The sequence below is a fragment of the Pholis gunnellus genome (genome assembly GCF_910591455.1).
Source record: "Pholis gunnellus genome assembly, chromosome: 15".
Lineage (NCBI taxonomy): Eukaryota > Metazoa > Chordata > Actinopteri > Perciformes > Pholidae > Pholis > Pholis gunnellus.
Genome location: NC_136542.1, coordinates 5263833 through 5283803, shown reverse-complemented (window position 1 = coordinate 5283803; position 19971 = coordinate 5263833). Strand labels below are relative to the sequence as shown.

At 40.8% G+C, this 19971-nt stretch overlaps 1 protein-coding gene across 1 annotated transcript; it reads left to right on the top strand.

The window, feature by feature from the left end:
* Positions 1-872: 872 nt before the first annotated feature.
* grm1b (glutamate receptor, metabotropic 1b) lies at positions 873-18346 on the top strand (the record flags this gene model as incomplete). Its single annotated transcript, XM_079174752.1, has 8 exons — positions 873-1572; positions 3465-3714; positions 8643-8878; positions 12449-12695; positions 13754-13922; positions 14476-14602; positions 15854-16781; positions 17503-18346. 8 exons carry the CDS (start codon positions 873-875, stop codon positions 18344-18346), a joined length of 3501 nt encoding a protein of 1166 aa, XP_079030878.1.
* Between the last annotated feature and the right edge of the window lie 1625 nt (positions 18347-19971).

Below are 19971 nucleotides of genomic sequence, written 5' to 3'. Positions count from 1 at the left end.
TGGTTGAAATAGATCAGCTTGCATGAACGAAATCAGCTGAGCGATGCAGGCAGCTGTCTGTGGTGCTGAAACTCAAAACGTTCCCTTGTTACAGAGGTAACTTTTTATCTCTGAGATCTAGAACTTACTGTCCTTAAATCTTGTCATGAATGATCACTGCTGATATCAATTGTTTTAGGTTCCACCCTGCAGATCACAGCACAGTTAATGCAACAGGACTTCAATAAATTTGCCTTTTTACACGTTTTTGACGTTTGGGTGCGATTTTATGTATTTGAGATTAGAAGACAAGGGAGGTGTTAGGACTTTTAACATTTGTAGATTTGTGTGTGTGTGTGTGTGTGTGTGTGTGTGTGTGTGTGTGTGTGTGTGTGTGTGTGTGTGTGTGTGTGTGTGTGTGTGTGTGTGTGTGCGTGTGTGTGTGTGTGTGTGTGTGGTGGCCCAGTGAAACAATGTTTGGATAAGTCATGTGAATGGATTATTGTCATTATCAATTAATCTTAATTATCTTGACTTTACATTTAATCTTGTTGCAAATGGACTAAAAAAGAAAAAGCTGAATGTGATGTATTCAAATGACTTGTTTTGTCCGACCAACAGTCTAAAACACAAAGATAGTCAGTTTACTATCATAGATAACAAAGAAAATAATTAAATCTAGTTGAAATTTGAGAAACTGGAACCAGACAAGGTTTGTATGAAGTCTAGACTTATAGTTACGTGTGTGAAAACAGGAATTAATGCTCCACGTCTCTAATGCAGGTTGGAAATCTGAAGCAGAAGCAGTTCATTTCCATTTTATCCAAACATGGATTGATGGACCTCCATTATGGCAAAGTGGACATGATTCTACATTCAGCAGCTGTGGCACAATGTCGAATATGATTTACCTGACTGCCATAAGCATTTTGCTGTTTGAGGCATTCGTGTTGTCTAACGGCAAGTATGAGAGGTCGGCGGTGCCGAGCTCTGCCTCTCGCCTGGTGGCGAGGATGGACGGGGATATTATAATCGGTGCCCTCTTCTCTGTTCACCACCAACCATCAGCCGAGAAGGTGGCAGAGAGGAAATGTGGAGAGGTCCGTGAGCAGTACGGCATCCAAAGAGTGGAGGCCATGTTCCACGCCTTGGATCGGATTAACTCGGACCCGAACCTGTTGCCCAACATCACCCTGGGCTGTGAGATCCGGGACTCCTGCTGGCATTCTTCGGTGGCTCTGGAGCAGAGCATCGAGTTCATACGAGACTCTCTCATCTCCATCCGGGACGACAAGGACGGCTCCAGGTGGTGCATCGAGGGGGTTCCCTCCAGTCAGCCGCCATCAACCAAGAAGCCCATCGCGGGGGTCATCGGGCCCGGCTCCAGCTCAGTCGCAATTCAAGTTCAAAACCTCCTGCAGCTGTTCAACATCCCGCAGATTGCCTACTCTGCAACCAGCATCGACCTCAGTGATAAGACATTATTTAAGTACTTCCTCAGGGTGGTGCCCTCAGACACTCTTCAGGCCAGGGCCCTCCTGGATATCGTCAAACGGTACAACTGGACCTATGTGTCTGCAGTGCACACAGAGGGTAAGACACATTTGATTTGGTATTGCTCTTACATAAAGTTGGGGGACTCACAAGGGACAGATTAAAAAGAGAATTGCCGAAATTGAAGCAGCAAAAGTACCCTAACTTTAAGTCTGGGCTAAGCTCCAAAAACACTAGCTCTTACATCTCCCATGATGCAACTCTATAGCCCCCTTCTTTGACCCCTCGCTGCCACCCACATCTATAGTTTAAACTGAACTAAACTAAACTTCAGGTGTAAAATCAAAAGCACTGCCTCTTTCTAAAGGAGCTGATTTAACATTTTGATAATTAATATAGCAGAGAACTTTTTCGTGATGTAAAGATATAGTGGAGTAAAGTCTACCTGAGCAGAGAAGTAAGTCACTCTCCCTCTGTGTGTGTTGCTATTCGGGCTTCTCCTGGCTTTGGTTACATAGCCGCCGGGCCGACTGCTCGTGCTTTTAGTGCTTGTGAGCGAGCTGATAATGGCGTATCCACTCACGGCTTTGCACTGTTAGCACTGTTAGCACCGTTAGCTGTTAGCCCCCCGGCTCGCTGTCGACATGTTGAGAGCCGTTGAGAGACAATCGAAATGCTCCCAATCTTGGATCTTCTTCAATGAATCAACAGTCACGTCTTTGTGGCCTTATTTCCTGCAAGCAGGAAATTAAAGACAAGACGGTCCATCTTAGAAACTCATGGCAGCACAGAGGCAGGAGCTCATAACCGCCTCTGCTATAGCTCAGCATGGATTTAATCAATGTTTTGTTGTGCCAATGCCATTTGTAGACTGATGTGTTCACAGCAGGTGGCTGCAGACAGTCGTGTACTCCTTTGTGAGGCTCATCTACATGACACTCACATAAATAGAGGTTACATTTGAGAGGATGAAAGAGAAAACGGTGTTCTCTGAGCTCTTTTGTCTCGACCGTAGAGGTCCTTCCTTTTTAAGCATCAAAGTCCACGAAGGCCAATTGAAGACACAAAATACTTTTTCTCTTCTTTTCTCTTCATCATCAGTTTTCCCGGCAGAGTTTTACTTTCGTTGCTCCTGCAGGTATCTCCTGCTGTTGTTGGTCGCTCAAAAGCAACAATTTGAAGCTTTTACCTTTGGGGACCATGTGATGGACATCTTTCGGGATTTTGTGACATTGTAAAGACAAAAACAATGAATAAATTAAAAAGATAAAGAAAATAATTACTGGTTCCAGCCCTTGTTGCAACCTGCATTTGATTTGCATACAAATATGCTACTTTGTATTTAATTATCGGTTCAGGCTGACTTATAAAAATTCCACCTATTGTTATTTCTCGTTTGAAAAATCCCACTTTTGCTTACTATACAACCATTACAAACATTTGATATATACTGAGAAATACATTTCAAAAGCATGTAAAAGCATATAAATGATACAAAATTAAGATTCCACCCACAGTATGGAGCAGGAGCACAATGTGAGATGCTTAACAGCTGATATAAATCCAAGCAAAACCTGGCAAGCCTTCTTTGTTTACTGTGATAAAGATCTCTGTGTGCTTTTGGCAATTCAATTGATACATGATATACATATCAGACAGAATTTTAGGCTAAATACTGATGCCTTTTAACACTCCTTGAGGTTTATTATTGATGGTGTAACTTATAAGTGAAGAGTGCTCCCTTCATTCTTACATATTGTTGTTGAGGTTTGTTCTTGTTGTACTGCTCTTGATTCCATTGAAAGAAGTCTGAGGACACAAAGAGATGTTTTGTCTCAGTAAGCCGTCCTTGAATAAATTAAGTTCAAACCATGTTCGACGTTTAAACCATTTGGATGCTGAATACAGACTGAACCTGTGAATAAAAATTAATTAATTTTAATTCTTTCCTAAATGAAACCCACCAAACGGCTTCTCTTCCTCTTTCTCAGGTAACTACGGTGAGAGTGGGATGGAGGTGTTCAAAGAGCTCGCCTCACAGGACGGCCTCTGCCTCGCCCACTCTGACAAGATCTACAGCAACGCCGGGGAGAAGCACTTTGACAGGCTGCTGAGGAAGCTGCGTGAGCGTCTGCCTAAGGCCAGAGTGGTTGTCTGCTTCTGTGAAGGCATGACGGTCCGAGGGCTGCTCATGGCCATGAGACGGCTCGGAGTAGCCGGAGAGTTCCTCCTAATTGGCAGGTTTGTTCGCGATTCTTTCCCCCCACGGGAGTTTTCTGTTTTGTCCGTCAGGTTGTTGTTGTTGCTGTTTTTTTTCTTGGAATGAGAAGTTTTCAAACAAGAATGATGAAAAGAATTCTCTCTTTTCTTAAGTCTACAGTGTCTTTTAAGAAGATTTGAATGGCCATGAAACTCATCCGACACTATAATCATCAGGAGAACTAAACTAAAAGTAGAAATACAATAAAAAAAAACAGAAACAGCTATTAGTGCCACATTGATTAATAACATTTGTGTCAATAATGAAGATAATTATAGTTGACAGTCTCAATCTCAACAATCTAGGTCCATTTAGTGGCTGTTTCGAGAGCTTTTGATCTTATCATGTATCTGGGGAGACGGAGGTTGCTTCGTTGTTGTTTTTTCTGAGCACTTTAATGACGTTTCATCTATTTCTGACATTGAAAGTTCATTCTTGACCTCTTGAACCCTCGGCCTCTGGCTCAGGCTCCTGTTTCAAAATGACATGCCCAAACTGAACACTGCCTAGTGTCTATTTGAATAATCTTGGTATCATAATAAAGGTACCACTTGTGCATTAGTATATATGTTACTGGATATATGTAAATGAAGATAGAACTCTGCTAACAAAACTGTACATGTTTACAGTGAATATCCCTTTAGAATGATGCAGTTGCAGCACAACACCTCTTGCGAACCAAATCCCAACATCTGACCACATGTACACAAACTGATGCCAATAAAGTTGGAGAGATTCTTATTACAGGGAGAATCTCCAGACCGGCCATTTGGGTACCGTGTGCGCCATTTGAATTTTCTCAAGTAAATATAAAACTCATTTAATTTAAATGTCGCTATAGGCATTAATTCCATCTAACTGTGTTTGTGCAGGGAGCATGAAGTGGCAAAATCGTTATGCGTGTTAGCCTGTTTTTGCTGTGTGCTCATTTATTTGCTTGGTGTTGGAATTGAGTTCCGTTTTAGGGTATGCAGGATGAATATGTTTAACTGCATGTTCTATCTGGTGTTTGTTGAGATGTGCGCAACTGGGGCACTCGGGTTCAAGAGGTTTTAAGGGAATTTAAACTCAGTCAACACAATAATGAACGGGCAAATTGAAAGTTTGATTAAGAAACTCTCACGGGACTTGAATGTGTCTGCGGACTTTCCTTTTCTTTCTTGTTTTGTAAGTACAGTGAGCACGCCACGCTCCTCAGCGGGGAGGCTGAAAGGAAACAGAGTCAGAGGTTTCTGCAGCGTTCAGTGTGAGGCTTGTTAGTGAGGCTGCATGCGGCTTCAAACACAACACTGTCAGAGACTTCTGGAGCTTCACCAGCGTCATAAAATGACTGTTTTCCTTTTGTCAGATGCAGACTACTGTTTGTTACTTGTTATACAATTTTTGGAATTTGTTTGCAGCCCAAGGACTTCATATTATTTGACCTCAAATGAGGTCTATTTATTTTGAGGGAAATTGTTGTGCAGCAGTTGCAGTGCAAAGTAGGAACGAGTGCAAATATAAAGAGCGTAAATTGAAATATCAATAAACAGATACACATACCAAAAGTATAAACAAGGGTAACGGTAAGCATCATAAGTTGCTCATATCTCAAGTTGCTAATAGCTGTGAGACCTCTCAGCCAACAAGAGTCTGTCATTTTTGACATGGGAAGGTCCATTAAGTAGCTGTTCTTGAGCTTTCATTCGTACTGTATGAGGGAATAATTATTGTATCCCCGTAACTCAAAATCATCATAACTTCAGCTATTTCTCCCTCATTTTTTTTGACATGATATTTGGGGAGATATTGAAGATAAATGTAGTGACCAGACCATCTTACCACAGGATCCTTTTAGCTGTTTCGGAGCTTTCAGTAGTTTCACATGATCTTCCCCAGCAGATGGAGTTGGGATTTCTATATTTCTGAGCACTTAAAGGACTTTCCCTCAAGAATTGCTTTGAAGTTGACATTGAAGGTACATTTTTGTCTTTGGAAACAAAAACAAAAAAACATTCTTACTTCAAGCTCCATTTAGTTGTTATGGAGCGTTTGTCCATTTCATATGAGGTGATAGATAATAATAATAATATTAATAATGACCCTAATACATAGTATTAGTACATAGTACTATTTTCCAGTAAAACTACGCCATAATCCTGTGAGGAAAATACAGATGTCATATTTTCTGCCGCTCAGGATGGAAGGTATACACAAAGTTCATATGGAACCGAAATATTCATTTTTCCTTCTGGGAGTAGAGTTCCTCTGAAAGCAGAAGATGCTTTGAGTCAGGCTCAGTAATGAATAATGCATCCACGCAGCGAGCTCTCCCTCTCCCTGTCAGATCACAGGCAGGATGGGCTAATATGGGACAGCACCTCCAGCATAAGCTGGGGAATGAGGAGCAGTGAACATCAAAGCTCATATCAGCACTTATACCAGACATTCCCTCTTTGCGGAGTCTCAGCTCACCTCAAGTCCTGTTAGGAGTAGCTGCTGCACCTGAAATAGCCTACGATAAAAGCTGTGGTTCATTTACTGGGAGCGGTTCATTAATTTGTGGCTACTTTATTCACAAGGGCTGATGAGAGTGAGTCAAACAAACCCTTCTTCTCCACCCAAATGATGAAATGCACTTCTGAAAAAAAGGGGAGTTTAAACTTTCTCTCACCCCTTCCACTTGAATTTGCACTGCTGCTCAAGTCTCCACGGAAGATAAGGAGGGCGCGAGTTTGGCAGAGGGGTGTGTGTGTGTGTGTGTGTGTGTGTTTCTTTCTGGGTCAAGGAGACTACTGAAAAAGGAAAATGTTTTTTAGAACGATGCAGTAAGTGAACACATGCAGCTCTGTGCAGTGGGCCAGTCGAATGCCCGCGGTGCTGGTCTTCAGCCATTCGTCTTCTGCTGTGTGCAGGATGAAAGAAATGTCTGTTCTCACACCAACAGATCCCACACATCTCAAACAACAGACAACTCATTTGATCGACCCTCGAGTGAAAAGACTAAAGAATATATCAGTTTTATGATCCTGTGCTTGACAAACGGTTGACTCCTGATCTGTTTTTGCTTTGAACATATCTTCTTCTTTGTTAATTTCATAAAAACGCATTTCAGATGCCATAAATACTCTGCTAGTACTTTTACTAATGTCTTGTGACAATGTCTCCTTCCCTCGAACTAAATGATTCATGAATATGATATGTACAGTATGTGTGTGTGTTGACGTCAGGGATGTAGGGTTGTTGGCAGTGGAGGGAGTGTGATGCTGGGAAGCAGATGGCCAGGTACTGTTGATACTGTCACACTGTACGGCCATTGTCAGTTTATTCTTGAAGTGCCAGCCAAGCCAAACGTGCTATTGGCTTTCGGCTTTTTTTTGTGCCAAATGTGGGTTTTTTGAAGGCTGGTAACTGATATTTTTGCTCTGTGCATGAAGTGCATTTTGTGCAGCGTTTAGTATCTTAGAGTGATTCTGTTTTGAATACAAAGATTTGTTGTTCTGCCTCAAATGTGTTAGTGTCTTTGCAGGGTGAAAAAGCATGTGAGGCAGCATTTGAGATGCCTTTAATGCTGTGTAATGTTAACATTGTCAGTATTCTAAATAAATACATAGACAATGATAAGTAGATGTACTATTCACCACCTTAGAGTATGTCAGGGGATCAAGAAAGATATCTATTGTATAAATATATACTTTGTAGCCAGAAAAAATGGTGTATATTGTTTTATAATCAGTGTGTTGCCGCATTCTAGGGAGTTGTTTTCGGGCCAAGTCATCCTTGAAACGATGCTATTCATGTCTCCTGTTCTCCTCCTTCCTTTCTCACTCATGCAAGTAGAGTTTTCAAACATTTGCATCACGGATTTCATCCCACTCTGCCGAGAAATACTCAAATGAAGGGAGCGTGTGTCTCATCAGCCTGATCTTTTGTGCGAGGATTCAAATGCAGAATTGATTTTCAAATAGACGAGCATGTGAACTATAAATACAAACTATGAATATCGGAGAGGAAAGAATCACACTGGAGTGTCTGTGTGGAGGGTGGAAACTCGTTTCACTCTAGAGCAGATTGTGCCGCCACAGTACTGAGCTGCGAATTCTCACCGGACTTGTGATTGTGTCTGTGGAACGGGGAGACTTTTTTTTCTTTTTTCTTGGTTCGGCAGTAAGTACAGTGAGCACTCCACGCCCCTGAGCGGGGAGGCTGGAAGGAAAACAAAGTCAGAGGTTTCTGCAGCGTTCAGTGTGAGGCTTGTTAGTGAGGCTGCATGCGGCTTCAAACACAACACTGTCAAGAGACTTCTGGAGCTTCACCAGCGTCATAAAACAACTGTTTTCCTTTTGTCTGATGCAGACTACTGTTTGTTACTTGTTATACAATATTTTAGAATTTGTTTGCTGCCCAAGAATTCATATTATTTGACCTCAAATAAGATAGCTGTAACTTTCTTTATCTTGAGGGTAATTGTTGTGCAGCAGTTGGCGCACAAAGTACGGAAATATTAACATCAATAAACAGATATTTAGAATATATTTAGTTCCCTGGTTGATAAATAAGACTGTCGATTGATTCCAGGAAGGTGGAAACAACAAACTACATTTTGTACAAGAACAATATAAAAGCTTTCTTTTTAAATATATAAAAATATAAAATTATAGAAAGTAACACCATAATATAAAATGTAACAATAATAACACTTGGAATTCGTGAATGTGGTTCCACATCATATAACGCAAGCAAGGACATACACTACATCATTTCCAACTATGATGGTTTAAAACATCTTTTAGAGTTCTGTGAAGGACCTTCTGGTTTCCTCTAGGTCAGAAGTTTAGCCCTGTGACTCAAATGGTAATGTTAATGCTTGAGAGGCACAAACTGGTGCTCTGCCAGTGGTACTATGTGCAGTGTGTTGCTCTCCCCGCAGCGACGGCTGGGCGGACCGGGTCGAGGTGGTGGAGGGATACGAACAGGAGGCCGTGGGCGGCATCACTGTGAAGCTGCAGTCTGACGAGGTCTCCTCCTTCGACGACTACTTCCTGAAGCTCAAGCTCAGCACCAACACCCGCAACCCGTGGTTCCCCGAGTTCTGGCAGTACCGCTTCCAGTGCCGCCTTCCCGGCCACCCGCTTGAGAACCTGAATTATGCGCGAAACTGCTCAGGTAGCTAAACAATTTGTCGTGCAATTGTGATGTTTCCTGCAGTTTTTCTGGTTTACATTTGTACGCCAGCGTGCACATCAGCTTGTCTTTTTGAACTGTTCCGATGTGTGCAGTGCCCAGAGGACGAAGCCAAAAGGCCCCATAAACTGGAACACATTCTTAAATTATGAATTAGACTGCCAGAGGGCAGGATTCTCTCGAAGTCAAACCAATAACACATATTTCTTTCACATTGTTCATTTCTGTGACACTTGGCTTTACAGAGGATGATGAACTAGGTAAATTAAATCCTTTTCTTTTACAAAAGGAACTCAATTAATGCATTAGCTTAAGTACAATGCTCAACAAGCATGTTTCCAAAACATATTTTTGCATACTGCTCTTTACAAATATATCTATAGATATATTTACGTTTTCAATCTTAATGTACCAGGTTGTTGCTGTTTAATTCAGTATTTCTAAAATCCTTCTTTAAAATTCTTTAAAATGTATCATATTGATAAACGTAAATATAAAATGATGCATGCAGCAAAAAAACATAAAACATTTTATTCCTTTTCAGTTGACAGCGCTCAAGGGTTCTTCAAGTGAATTTGTTTTTGCCATTGCACTTCACTTTCTGCACTTGTTTTAATCATTTATTCCTTTGCAGCGTTTGCACATTATTTACGAGAATAGAGCCTCTCTTCTTTATTATGCACATTCCTCAAGCTTGTATTCATTCCTACAAAGCATCATATTTTGATAACAGTTATTAAAATACTTATTTTTGCCTCATAAGTGGAGATAGATAGAGTTATTGTTTGTTACTTCTATTGTTTTTATTGTATTATTGATATATTTATTCATTTTTTTGGTGTAGAACTCCAAGACGGTGAGTGAATCCCTCTGAATGGAATCATAATGCTCCTCACTTTGGCAATATACGTAGAGGTTGACTGATATTAAGGTTTGATCACATGAGGTGATCATTTTGGTGGTCAGTTTATATTCTTATTTCTCCCTAAACATGCTATTAATCTCAGTAAACCTCTAATATATGAAGCTATTGGGATGTTTTACTTTCTTTGCTTCTGCAGTGAGAGCCCAACAATTGATCCGCTCTCCCTTTCAAGTCGTACAAAACAGCCCAATAACATTTGAGTGAGATGGTAACTGGCTGATCCGGCTTGAGTTGCATGTAGCCACAGAACTAGTGAAGGCCCACTGTAACAGATAACACGTATTGTAGAGCCATTGTATCGCAGTTTGTATTCACATTTTGACAGAGAAGGTCTGGTTGTCTTGTAGCCGACTGAACTTCAGAAGCAGACCAGAATTGCTTGCATGCTGACATCGTGACATCATTGCATCATGACTGAAGCTCACGCAGCTCAGTGAGTGAGGCGAGCGTCAAAGCCAAGGAGCTGTTAAACTAGGTCATCACCGGCAGTTCCCATCGGACGCTCACCCAGCTGCTACCCAACTGAATTTACTGTTTATGTGTGTTGTCTGCACAGGCAGTCGTTTTCCCAGAAGTCCGTTTTTTAACGATCTTCACTTGATTTAAAACATTTGAGGAGAAAGTCACCGGCAATGGAGGAAGCTCATAAAGCCTGTCGGCCTCGTGTATCACACAGTTAAATGTTGATTTGTGCGGTGTGTGAATGCTTACACAGAAAAAGGGAGAAAAGGACAAATGACAAATTATGGAATTAGAAATGAGAATATCTCTGCCAAGCCTGAGCTATCCTTTAACGTTATTTTAATATGTAATAGAAAATATTTTTACTCTGGATTTGCATCAACTAAAACGTCGTGGTAGACAAACATTACAGCCTTATTGTCCACAGAGGAGGAAAATTTACTTTTGTTTACTTTTATTACTTGAAAATAAAATACTACGTACAATTTAAGAAAGAAACATTAAGATACATATCAACTCATAAAGAAATTAAATACATAAAGAGAAATTAAGGATGAACAAATCCTTAAAAAATTATTTTTTAAAATAGGTTTTAAGAAATTCTGCAAACAAACAAATAATCTAGCAACAATTTATTGTCTCCTATTATTTCAAATGAATATCCCCTAATAAATTCCAGAAGGGCTAACAAAAGGTAATTCAAACGGTTCAAAAGGTAATCTGATTGCTGAATAACATAAAGAGCTGTGTTGATAATGACCGTGACCTTTTGAATATACCAGCTATGAAGACTGCTGACAGTGTATCCTGCTAATCAGCTAACAATCCTGCTCATTGAGTTTCAGTCACTTGAATCAATTTGGGTTTGTATCATCAATAAAATTAAATCACAGTCAGAATGAACGCCTTATCTCATATATTCCCTTGTAAGGGAAAATTCAGTCACAAAAAGTCACTCGCTTATAAAATCATTTCACAACAGGTTAATAGCAGACAGAACCAGGACATTCTGATGTAGCATTTCAAAATTAAAGCCCTTCAAAATCTCATTCATGAGCTAACTTCAAATCACATTCATGAGACAATTTGTCTAATTTCAGATTAGATTTTAGAGGAAATGGTGCATTGTTATAATCATTTCACAACAGGTTTATAGATGTCAGTTTGGTCTATGAAGATCTCCTCTAAAATCCTAAAGGTGTCTTTTTAGTTGATACAAAGGGTTTAGATATTACATTATCAGTCGTTACATCATACTCTGCTCCCTCTTCATAAATTATGAAAGAGGGAGTTTGGAATTTAGGCGACAGAAACTGGTGTGGATTATACTAAATTATACAAAGGTTCGACGGCAATTATTTAGTAGAAAGACAGATTTAAGTAGATGTTGTGTGCTGATTTTTGTTGACTTGTTTGTGCTCTGACAAAAGATGCTTTTCACACCAAACAAAGGAAAGAAATAAAGAGCATGTCCAGCTCCAGGAGCTGCAAAACACACCTACCTGTTTCTCTGTTTCACTAAAACATATTGAATGCATGATGCAGCTCTTTTGAAATAACACTAAGTTGACATGTTAATGTTTTAACACAAAGCAACTAAAAAAAAACCCTGCTTACTCTGCTTCGAGCTTGCATTACACTGAACTGATAGGGTGTGTTTGAACTTCACTGTCTCATTTTATCTCATCATGTTTGTTTGAGGGGAAACAATACGAACAGAGAACAACAGATCACAAACGTGAGAAAGCTCGGTTTGTTTTTCCTGCTTGACGAGACACGACGTCGGTTGCACGGTATTTCAGACCAACTCTAATTGAAGCCTGACTCATGAATGCAGAAATGAGAAGTCTTGCCATGGTAACAAGGTTTCTTTGAAGCCATTTTCTGAGGCTTCCAGTTCTTTCAGTGCAGTCTCCCACTGAGGCAAAGAGTCGTGTATAGCTCACTGCCTGCATTCAGAGAATAATAAGAAGAATGTGTCTGTGAGCACCCTATCACTCCTTTGTAATATTGTTACATCACGCCAGACACACCCGAAATTTAGAGACTATTCTGACAGCATAAGAATGCCACCGCTTGCAGCAATGAAGCACCTCCTGTAAGGCTCTCCCTTTGAAAGAACTGTCCCGGACATGAGTCCTTACCGTTTCTTAATGTGTGGGCAGGTTACGAAAGTCTGGAGGACAACTACGTTCAGGACAGCAAGATGGGCTTCGTCATCAATGCCATCTACGCCATGGCCCACGGGCTGCATGACATGCACACTGTGCTCTGCCCCGGTCACGTGGGGCTCTGTGAGAACATGAAGCCCGTTGATGGCAGCCACTTGCTGGACTTTCTCCTCAAGACGTCCTTCACGGGTGTTTCTGGAAAGGACATATGGTTTGACGAGAACGGCGACTCACCTGGGAGGTAAAACGCACTTCCTTTACATACCTTGGTTTAGAAAGATGTAGCGATTGTTTACCTGAGTAAAAGTAGGAATACACGACTAAGTAAAAGTCATGCATTTAAAGGAACAGTGTGTAGTATTTAGGGGGATCTATTGGCAGAAATGGAATATAATATTAAGTATGTTTTCATGTTTAATCACCTGAAAGTACGAATCGTGTTCGTTACCTACTGAGCCATTTATATCTTCAAAAACTTGGCTGACATGAAGCGTAATAAACATCATATTGTGCGCTCTAAATGAAGTGTTTTATTAAGTACATTCTGTGTCTTAATTCTTTGGTGTAAATTTAATTAGCAGAGTTTTCTTGTTGCAGGAAACGGATTAATTCGTTGGCAAATTGGAACACTAAAACCGATATTTTCTTTTCTAAAATGACTCACAATAAATAAGCCAATTATGAATATACAGCACCCCAAATGTATTATACAGCATCCCAAACAACCTTTCAAGGGCAGACGATGTTGAAATGACTCCTGCCAGTACAAATATGATGTGCACAAAGTTTAGAGAAAAATGTTCATTAAATAATTTTGTGATCGTCAAGTTGCTCTCAGTTAGTCATATCGGGGAACATTTACATATTTATATACAGAGTAATGTCCATATTGTAATGAGAAAATAAATTGTCTGGCCTCCTCAATGATACATACACTGAAACCTCTCACTAATAATCCTGCTTGTTTTGAACACAGTCGCTAGTTTCCAGCTACTTTTATCAGTGAGTGACTGAAATTGCATCGTCAAGTGAGTCTGGGAGTGTTTTGAAATTCCAGTGGGGAGTTTTTATTGCAATCCAGAGAGGAATATATGAAAGACATCTCAGCACCTGGCAAACTAATCCCTTAGTCACAAGTATTGATCAAGAGCCTGACTGGCCCCCTGCTGATAGAATATGCTGTTTTTGTGCTAAGTGGCAGTAAAACTGTTATTTCCCCTTTCAAGAATTGATTCAGCGTCGGTGAAACCTTGTTAACTCGTGTCCTCCTCTAACTCATGGCTTTCTGTCCACCATCAGGTACGAGATTATGAACTTCCAGCATGTGGAGCCGGGTGTTTATGACTACATCAACATCGGCTCCTGGCATGAGGGCGCACTCAGTCTGGATGATGAAATGATGCAGATGAACCGCAGTGACATGGTCCTCTCCGTCTGCAGTGAGCCCTGCTCCAAAGGAGAGATCAAGGTGAGGGTTCAAATCCTTTAGATACCCTCCTGCTTAGGACAAAGTGTCACTACACATAGGACTACAAATGTCTTTTTTCAACTTATGGATTTATTGGTAGGTAATCCATAATTTACTCATTTAATGCTTTATAGATCAGCATTAAGTCATGAATAATAACAAATGCTGGGTTGCCAGGTTGTGAACAAACACATTGGCTGATAAATGTTATAAATGTTCCATTCATTACTAATAATTAAACACATTCACTGGTCATTAATAAAGGGTTTTAATCATTAAGTCTACAGCTGTAAGTATTAATGAGATGTTAATTAATGTTTTTTTGTCTGGATCATTTGCAGCCCTTTCCTAGAAATAGAAATGGTCAAATGAGGTTTCGCAACCTGGCAACTCAACAGTTATTATAAATGCTTCTGATCCATCTTTAGTTTTGTGTTAAAAACAATTATTTAAATATTTCAATCAGTGGGACTCCCTACACTGAAACAAACTACGGGTAGAGATGGGTTGTAGGAAAGTATTTTAAAAGGTTTCTACTTCCTTTGTCGACCAGGTGATCAGGAAGGGAGAAGTGAGCTGCTGCTGGATCTGCACCGCCTGTAAGGACAACGAGGTCGTCCAGGACGAGTTCACATGCAAGGCCTGTGAGCTGGGCTGGTGGCCAGATGAAGAACTGGAAGGTATGCTCGTACTCCTCACTCTCCATTTACCTTCTGCTGTAAACTCTCACCTGCTTGGAACGCTGGAACTGTAGCTGGTTTTCTTTCAGAGAAGGAGTTCGACATTTTGGAAAATATGCATATGTGTTGTTTTTTCATCAAGAGTAAGATGAGAAGGTTGATACCACCTGACAGCAAGCAGCCAGTTAGCATAGCTTAGCATAAAGAAACGCAGAAAAGATAAGCCCCATCTGATTAGAACAGACAATGTTGCTGTTCTGCATTTTTTACATGTATATTTAAATTAATTTAGGTTACTTCAGTGGCCACAGGCTGAGTTCCTGTTGCATGATTAATGTTTTTAGAGACAAAAACATTCTTATTCTTATTAGAGGCTCTAGAAAGTTAAGTTCCTCCAAGCTTTTACTCCCCCCCCCCCCCCCCCTCCCTCCTCCCCCCCACCTGTATTCCATACAGTTTGTCCCGCTAAGATTTTTTGCAGCACTATTTCACAAACCTGTTCTGTCCTATTTTCATTGCTTTCCCATGACACCTGAGAGCCATTCATCATCCTCACCATTTTATCCGACAGCAGCCCTACTTCACTTACCACTCTTCTTCTGGCCCACTTTCAAAGGCCTTCTGTGCTGTTCAAAGACAAGACACTTTCTTAATAGGATCATCCTGCCTCCATGCTGTTTCATATATATATATATATATTTTTTACTGCATGACCTTTAAGTACACACATAAACAAGAAAATGTGGCGCACAGGGCTGACATAAAAATGATTCTTGTGCAGGTTTCCAACCCCAACCCTCCTGCCGTCCTACAATAAATAAATAAACAAACATAAATTAGATATTGAAAGTGTGCCCTCAACATGAAGCAGAAAGGAGATCATATTTGGATCCATGAAAAACGCAGTGATTTACTTTGTCCTGCTGCATTGGCCCCCTCCTCTGCTGGCTGCAGCCCAGCCCGGCCATGGCTGAGTAGAAAAGGGTTTATTTATAGTTGAGCTAAAAACCTACTTTGAGACTTAGTATATTTTCTCAGCCTAAAATGTATTTTATTCATTTTGAATGTGTCAAAATAAAGCCTAACAAACTTTACATTTCATTCTTCTCAAAATTACCTTTTATTTAGGCATTTTTCTCTAGATAATCAGAAATCTAACCACCAAGCTGATGCTGAAACGTTGAAAGTTTTATGAGCTGCTCTTAGTGTATTTTGGCTGTGTTTATATCGTCATGTTTTTATCCTTTTCAGGCTGTGAGCCAATTCCCGTGCGCTACCTGGAGTGGAGCAATCCAGAGTCTATTATCCAGGTGGTTTTCTCCTGCATGGGCATCCTGGTCACGTCATTTGTTGCCTTCATCTTTGTCTTATACCGTGACACGCCTGTGGTCAAATCCTCCAGCCGGGAGCTCTGCTACATCATCCTCGCAGGGATCTTCCTGGGCTACATGTGTCCTTTCACCCTCATCGCCCGTCCCACCGTGGCCTCCTGCTACCTCCAGAGGCTGCTTGTCGGACTCTCAGCCGCCATGTGCTACTCCGCCCTGGTAACCAAAACCAACCGCATCGCTCGTATCCTGGCAGGCAGCAAGAAGAAGATTTGCACCCGGAAACCGAGGTTTATGAGTGCTTGGGCTCAATTGGTCATTGCCTCCATTCTGATCGGTGCCCAGCTCACTTTGGAGGTCACCCTCATCGTCATGGAGCCTCCTGAACCCATCAAATCCTACCCCAGCATCAAAGAGGTCTTCCTCATCTGCAACACCAGCAACGTGGGTGTTGTGGCTCCTCTGGGCTACAACGGCTTGCTGATCATGAGCTGCACTTATTATGCCTTCAAGACCCGCAACGTCCCGGCAAATTTCAACGAGGCCAAATACATCGCCTTCACCATGTACACCACATGTATAATATGGCTGGCGTTCGTGCCAATCTACTTTGGCAGCAACTACAAGATCATCACCACATCTTTCTCTGTAAGCCTCAGTGTGACTGTAGCTTTGGGCTGCATGTTCACCCCAAAGATATACATCATCATTGCCAAACCTGAGCGGAACGTGCGCAGCGCGTTCACCACCTCTGACGCTGTGCGCATGCACGTCGGCGACGGCAAAATTGCCTGCCGAAGCAGCAGCCTGCTCAACATGTTCAAGAGGAAGAAGAACACTGGAAACGGCAGGTAAGGTTCATTAATTGAGTCTGTGAGTCCTGCTCCTGAGGCACCTCAGGGATGCTGGTTTTACTGTAATTCCCTCTCGAAGGGAACCTGATGTCTTACTGTATTTACTTTCATAGGGACACCTGTTGTAAAGTGTGACGGATATAGGTCAGTGCTCAATTCACACAGCCATTTTAACCTTTGAACTGATGGTAAAATTAAAACAAGCATCTCTGTGTGCTCAGGGATCACAAGTGGGATCACTAATATAGATTACAGGGTTTCTGCAGCGTTCACCAAATTAAAAGTAGGACTTTTTTGATATCGCATAGAATTCAATTTAAAGGCCGTTTTTTACACTCATGACAGCCAAAGCATGAAAGAAAACAATATAGCATAGAATTATGTATGTAAACACTGTTTTATGTACTTTCCAGCAATATATAGAAATATTTTTCAAATGACATAATTATTTAATGATGCAACCTGGTCCCACATGAGCGGGATAGAATGGATGAATTAGATGAAATATTATTAATTCATTTAAGTTAATTAAAATCGTTGCTAAAATGAACACTTCCAAAAACCTGCAGATACCCTGGAATATTGCGCACAACATGATTCATATTTTTCACATTTTAAACAACTAGATCATTCTTTCTGACATGAACCGAAATTACTTTTTGTGTCTCCACCTTCGTGGGTTCCGGTGAAGTAACAGCCATCTTTATTTTGTTCATAGTTCTAATGGAAAGTCTGTGTCATGGTCTGAACCAGGTGCAAGACATCCTCCAAAAGGGGATCACACGTGGCACAGACTGTCAGTGCATGTGAAGAGACAGGAAGCAGGTTCCAATCAGATGGCTGTCATCAAACCCTTAACTAATTCGTACCAAAGCAGAGCCCTGGACTTCTCAGACCTCAGCACTAAGACCCTGTACAATGTGGCCGAGGAGGACGAGAGTGACCTTATCGGATACAATCCCCCCATCACTCCCCCCATGATGCCCCACGGGCAAATTCCTGCCTGTGGACTGATGAAAGCCGTGGAGGAGGTGGAGCTCTATACGCCTCAGCATCTGCAGCCAAATTGCATCATCCCCCGACGTGTCATCATGGACCACCTGCAGGAGGAGGTGCTGGTTGGTAAATTCAACAGTGACATCCCTGAGCTTGATGATATGATTAGCATGCCTGAGGCCGTGAGCGGCGGCATGCCTGTGTACCACCAGGCCCACCTCATCCAGCAGGACCCGGTCCTGCCTCTGCACCTGGACCCGTATGACGAAGAGCCCACTTCTCCTTTAGAGGAGGATGAGATGGAACGTGAGCAGTTTGGCCTTCTCCACGGCTACATGTACAACAACGCCCAGATTCACAACGAGGAGGACTTGGTTGAGGTCAAATTAGCATTGGACGGTTCTCTGGCACTGATGCCTCCGTCCCCTTTCCGAGATTGCGCTGCTCCTCCAGCGAGCCCCTTTCCCAGTTCGCCGGTTTCCGAGTCGATTTTGTGCAGCCCCACAAATGTGACATATGCCTCTGTCATCCTCAGAGACTACAAGCAAAGCTCCTCAACTCTGTGAGGTTGCACGCTTAGTATTACCAGTTGTACTATATTTTCAAGTTTCTAATGTGCTGTATACGATGATATATGAGAGAAAAGTCATTCTGTGGTCTGACAAGTCATTTTTCACTCTAATTAATAGCTGTTACATGATAAAGGTGAACAACAAGACGCCACATTTTAAAATAATTTTAGATGTTGTCTACAATAGCGGAAGAATTAGCTTATTACAAGCATATATTTATGGGCTAACGTAAGCTTCTTGGATAATATAGATTGTGTGCTTATGAGAAAAACAACCAAGATTCTCTATGTATGTAACACTTTTAATATAAATAGATTTATTTGAGAAATGTAGGTGACATAACAAGCAGGTGAATATACGTTGTATGTAATGCAAAACAATCTTAATTGTCAACAAAAAAAAATTGGAATATGTTTTGTGTAACACATTGAGTGTTTTGTGCTTCATCAGGAATGAAAATGGAGAGGTTTAAAGGAGTAGTTTGACATTTTGTAAAATGCACTTATTAGCTTTGTTGAAGAGAGTTCCACTAAATCTGATGAAAATAAAGCTACAGCTAGCAGCCATTAGCTTAGTTTTGCATAAAGACTGAAAATGGGGAAACGGCTAGCTTAGCTCTGTCCTAATAGTTTTTACACTTTTCGTACAGATTCCAGAAACATGATATTAATTAAAGAGCTTTGTGCTTGTAGGCAGATTTTGTGACCTTTAAACAGAGCGAGGTTTGTTTTTCCCCTTCTTTCTAGTCTTTATGCTAAGCTATGCTAACTAACTTCTAGCGGAAGCTTCATATCAAGTGTGCAGACGTGTGACGGGTATAGATCCTCTTTTCTAACTTTTGTGGCAAGAAAGCAACTAAGTGCATTTCCCAAAATATTAAACTTTTGTTTTGAGGTAGGATAGCAGAACAGTCGACATGTTAACGTGATTTCTTGTTGGAAAAAAAGCAATTATCTGTGGATTTTTGATTGACACAGTACTGCCAGGCAAGTGCACTGACTGTGTCACGAATGTAGCAGAGGACAAGTTCATTTTCAGTCAGAATTTGTCTTTCTTTTGTACATTTATCTCATTTATATGGTCTTCAAATGCAAGTTAGTTTCAAATTTGTATCTTTTATAATTAGACATCTGATTTCATAATTGTATAGACTTATGCATAAGATAAATGACGTTATCGTATGTTTTGTGAATGTATGAATTGTGGATCATATTTTGATATTCAGGTGATATCTATATCAATGTCAATATTAGAAATACTTTATTAGCTGTGTATGATTCTCTTGTGTGATTGGTTGTGTACACCAATCAATTCCCTAAATATTAAGACCCTATTAAATCTGTGTAATGTGGTGAAGTGCTACTGTAACCATTAGTAATATTCGGAATAAGCTTTCTGCAGCCTGATATGTACACAGTATAAATTAAGTCTGCCCTTTGAAACAAATATTGTAGAGCATTTAAAAGGACACTTGTTTGATTGGGGTGAATTAAATATTTTTTATGCTTTTGTCTCCTGTTTTTCATGGTGAAACATCAGCTGGCGCTGTGGTCTTGGCCTTGCCTACTGCAATAACTTTTTTGATCAAAGGTCAAAGATATAGGGCTTTGGTTTGAAGA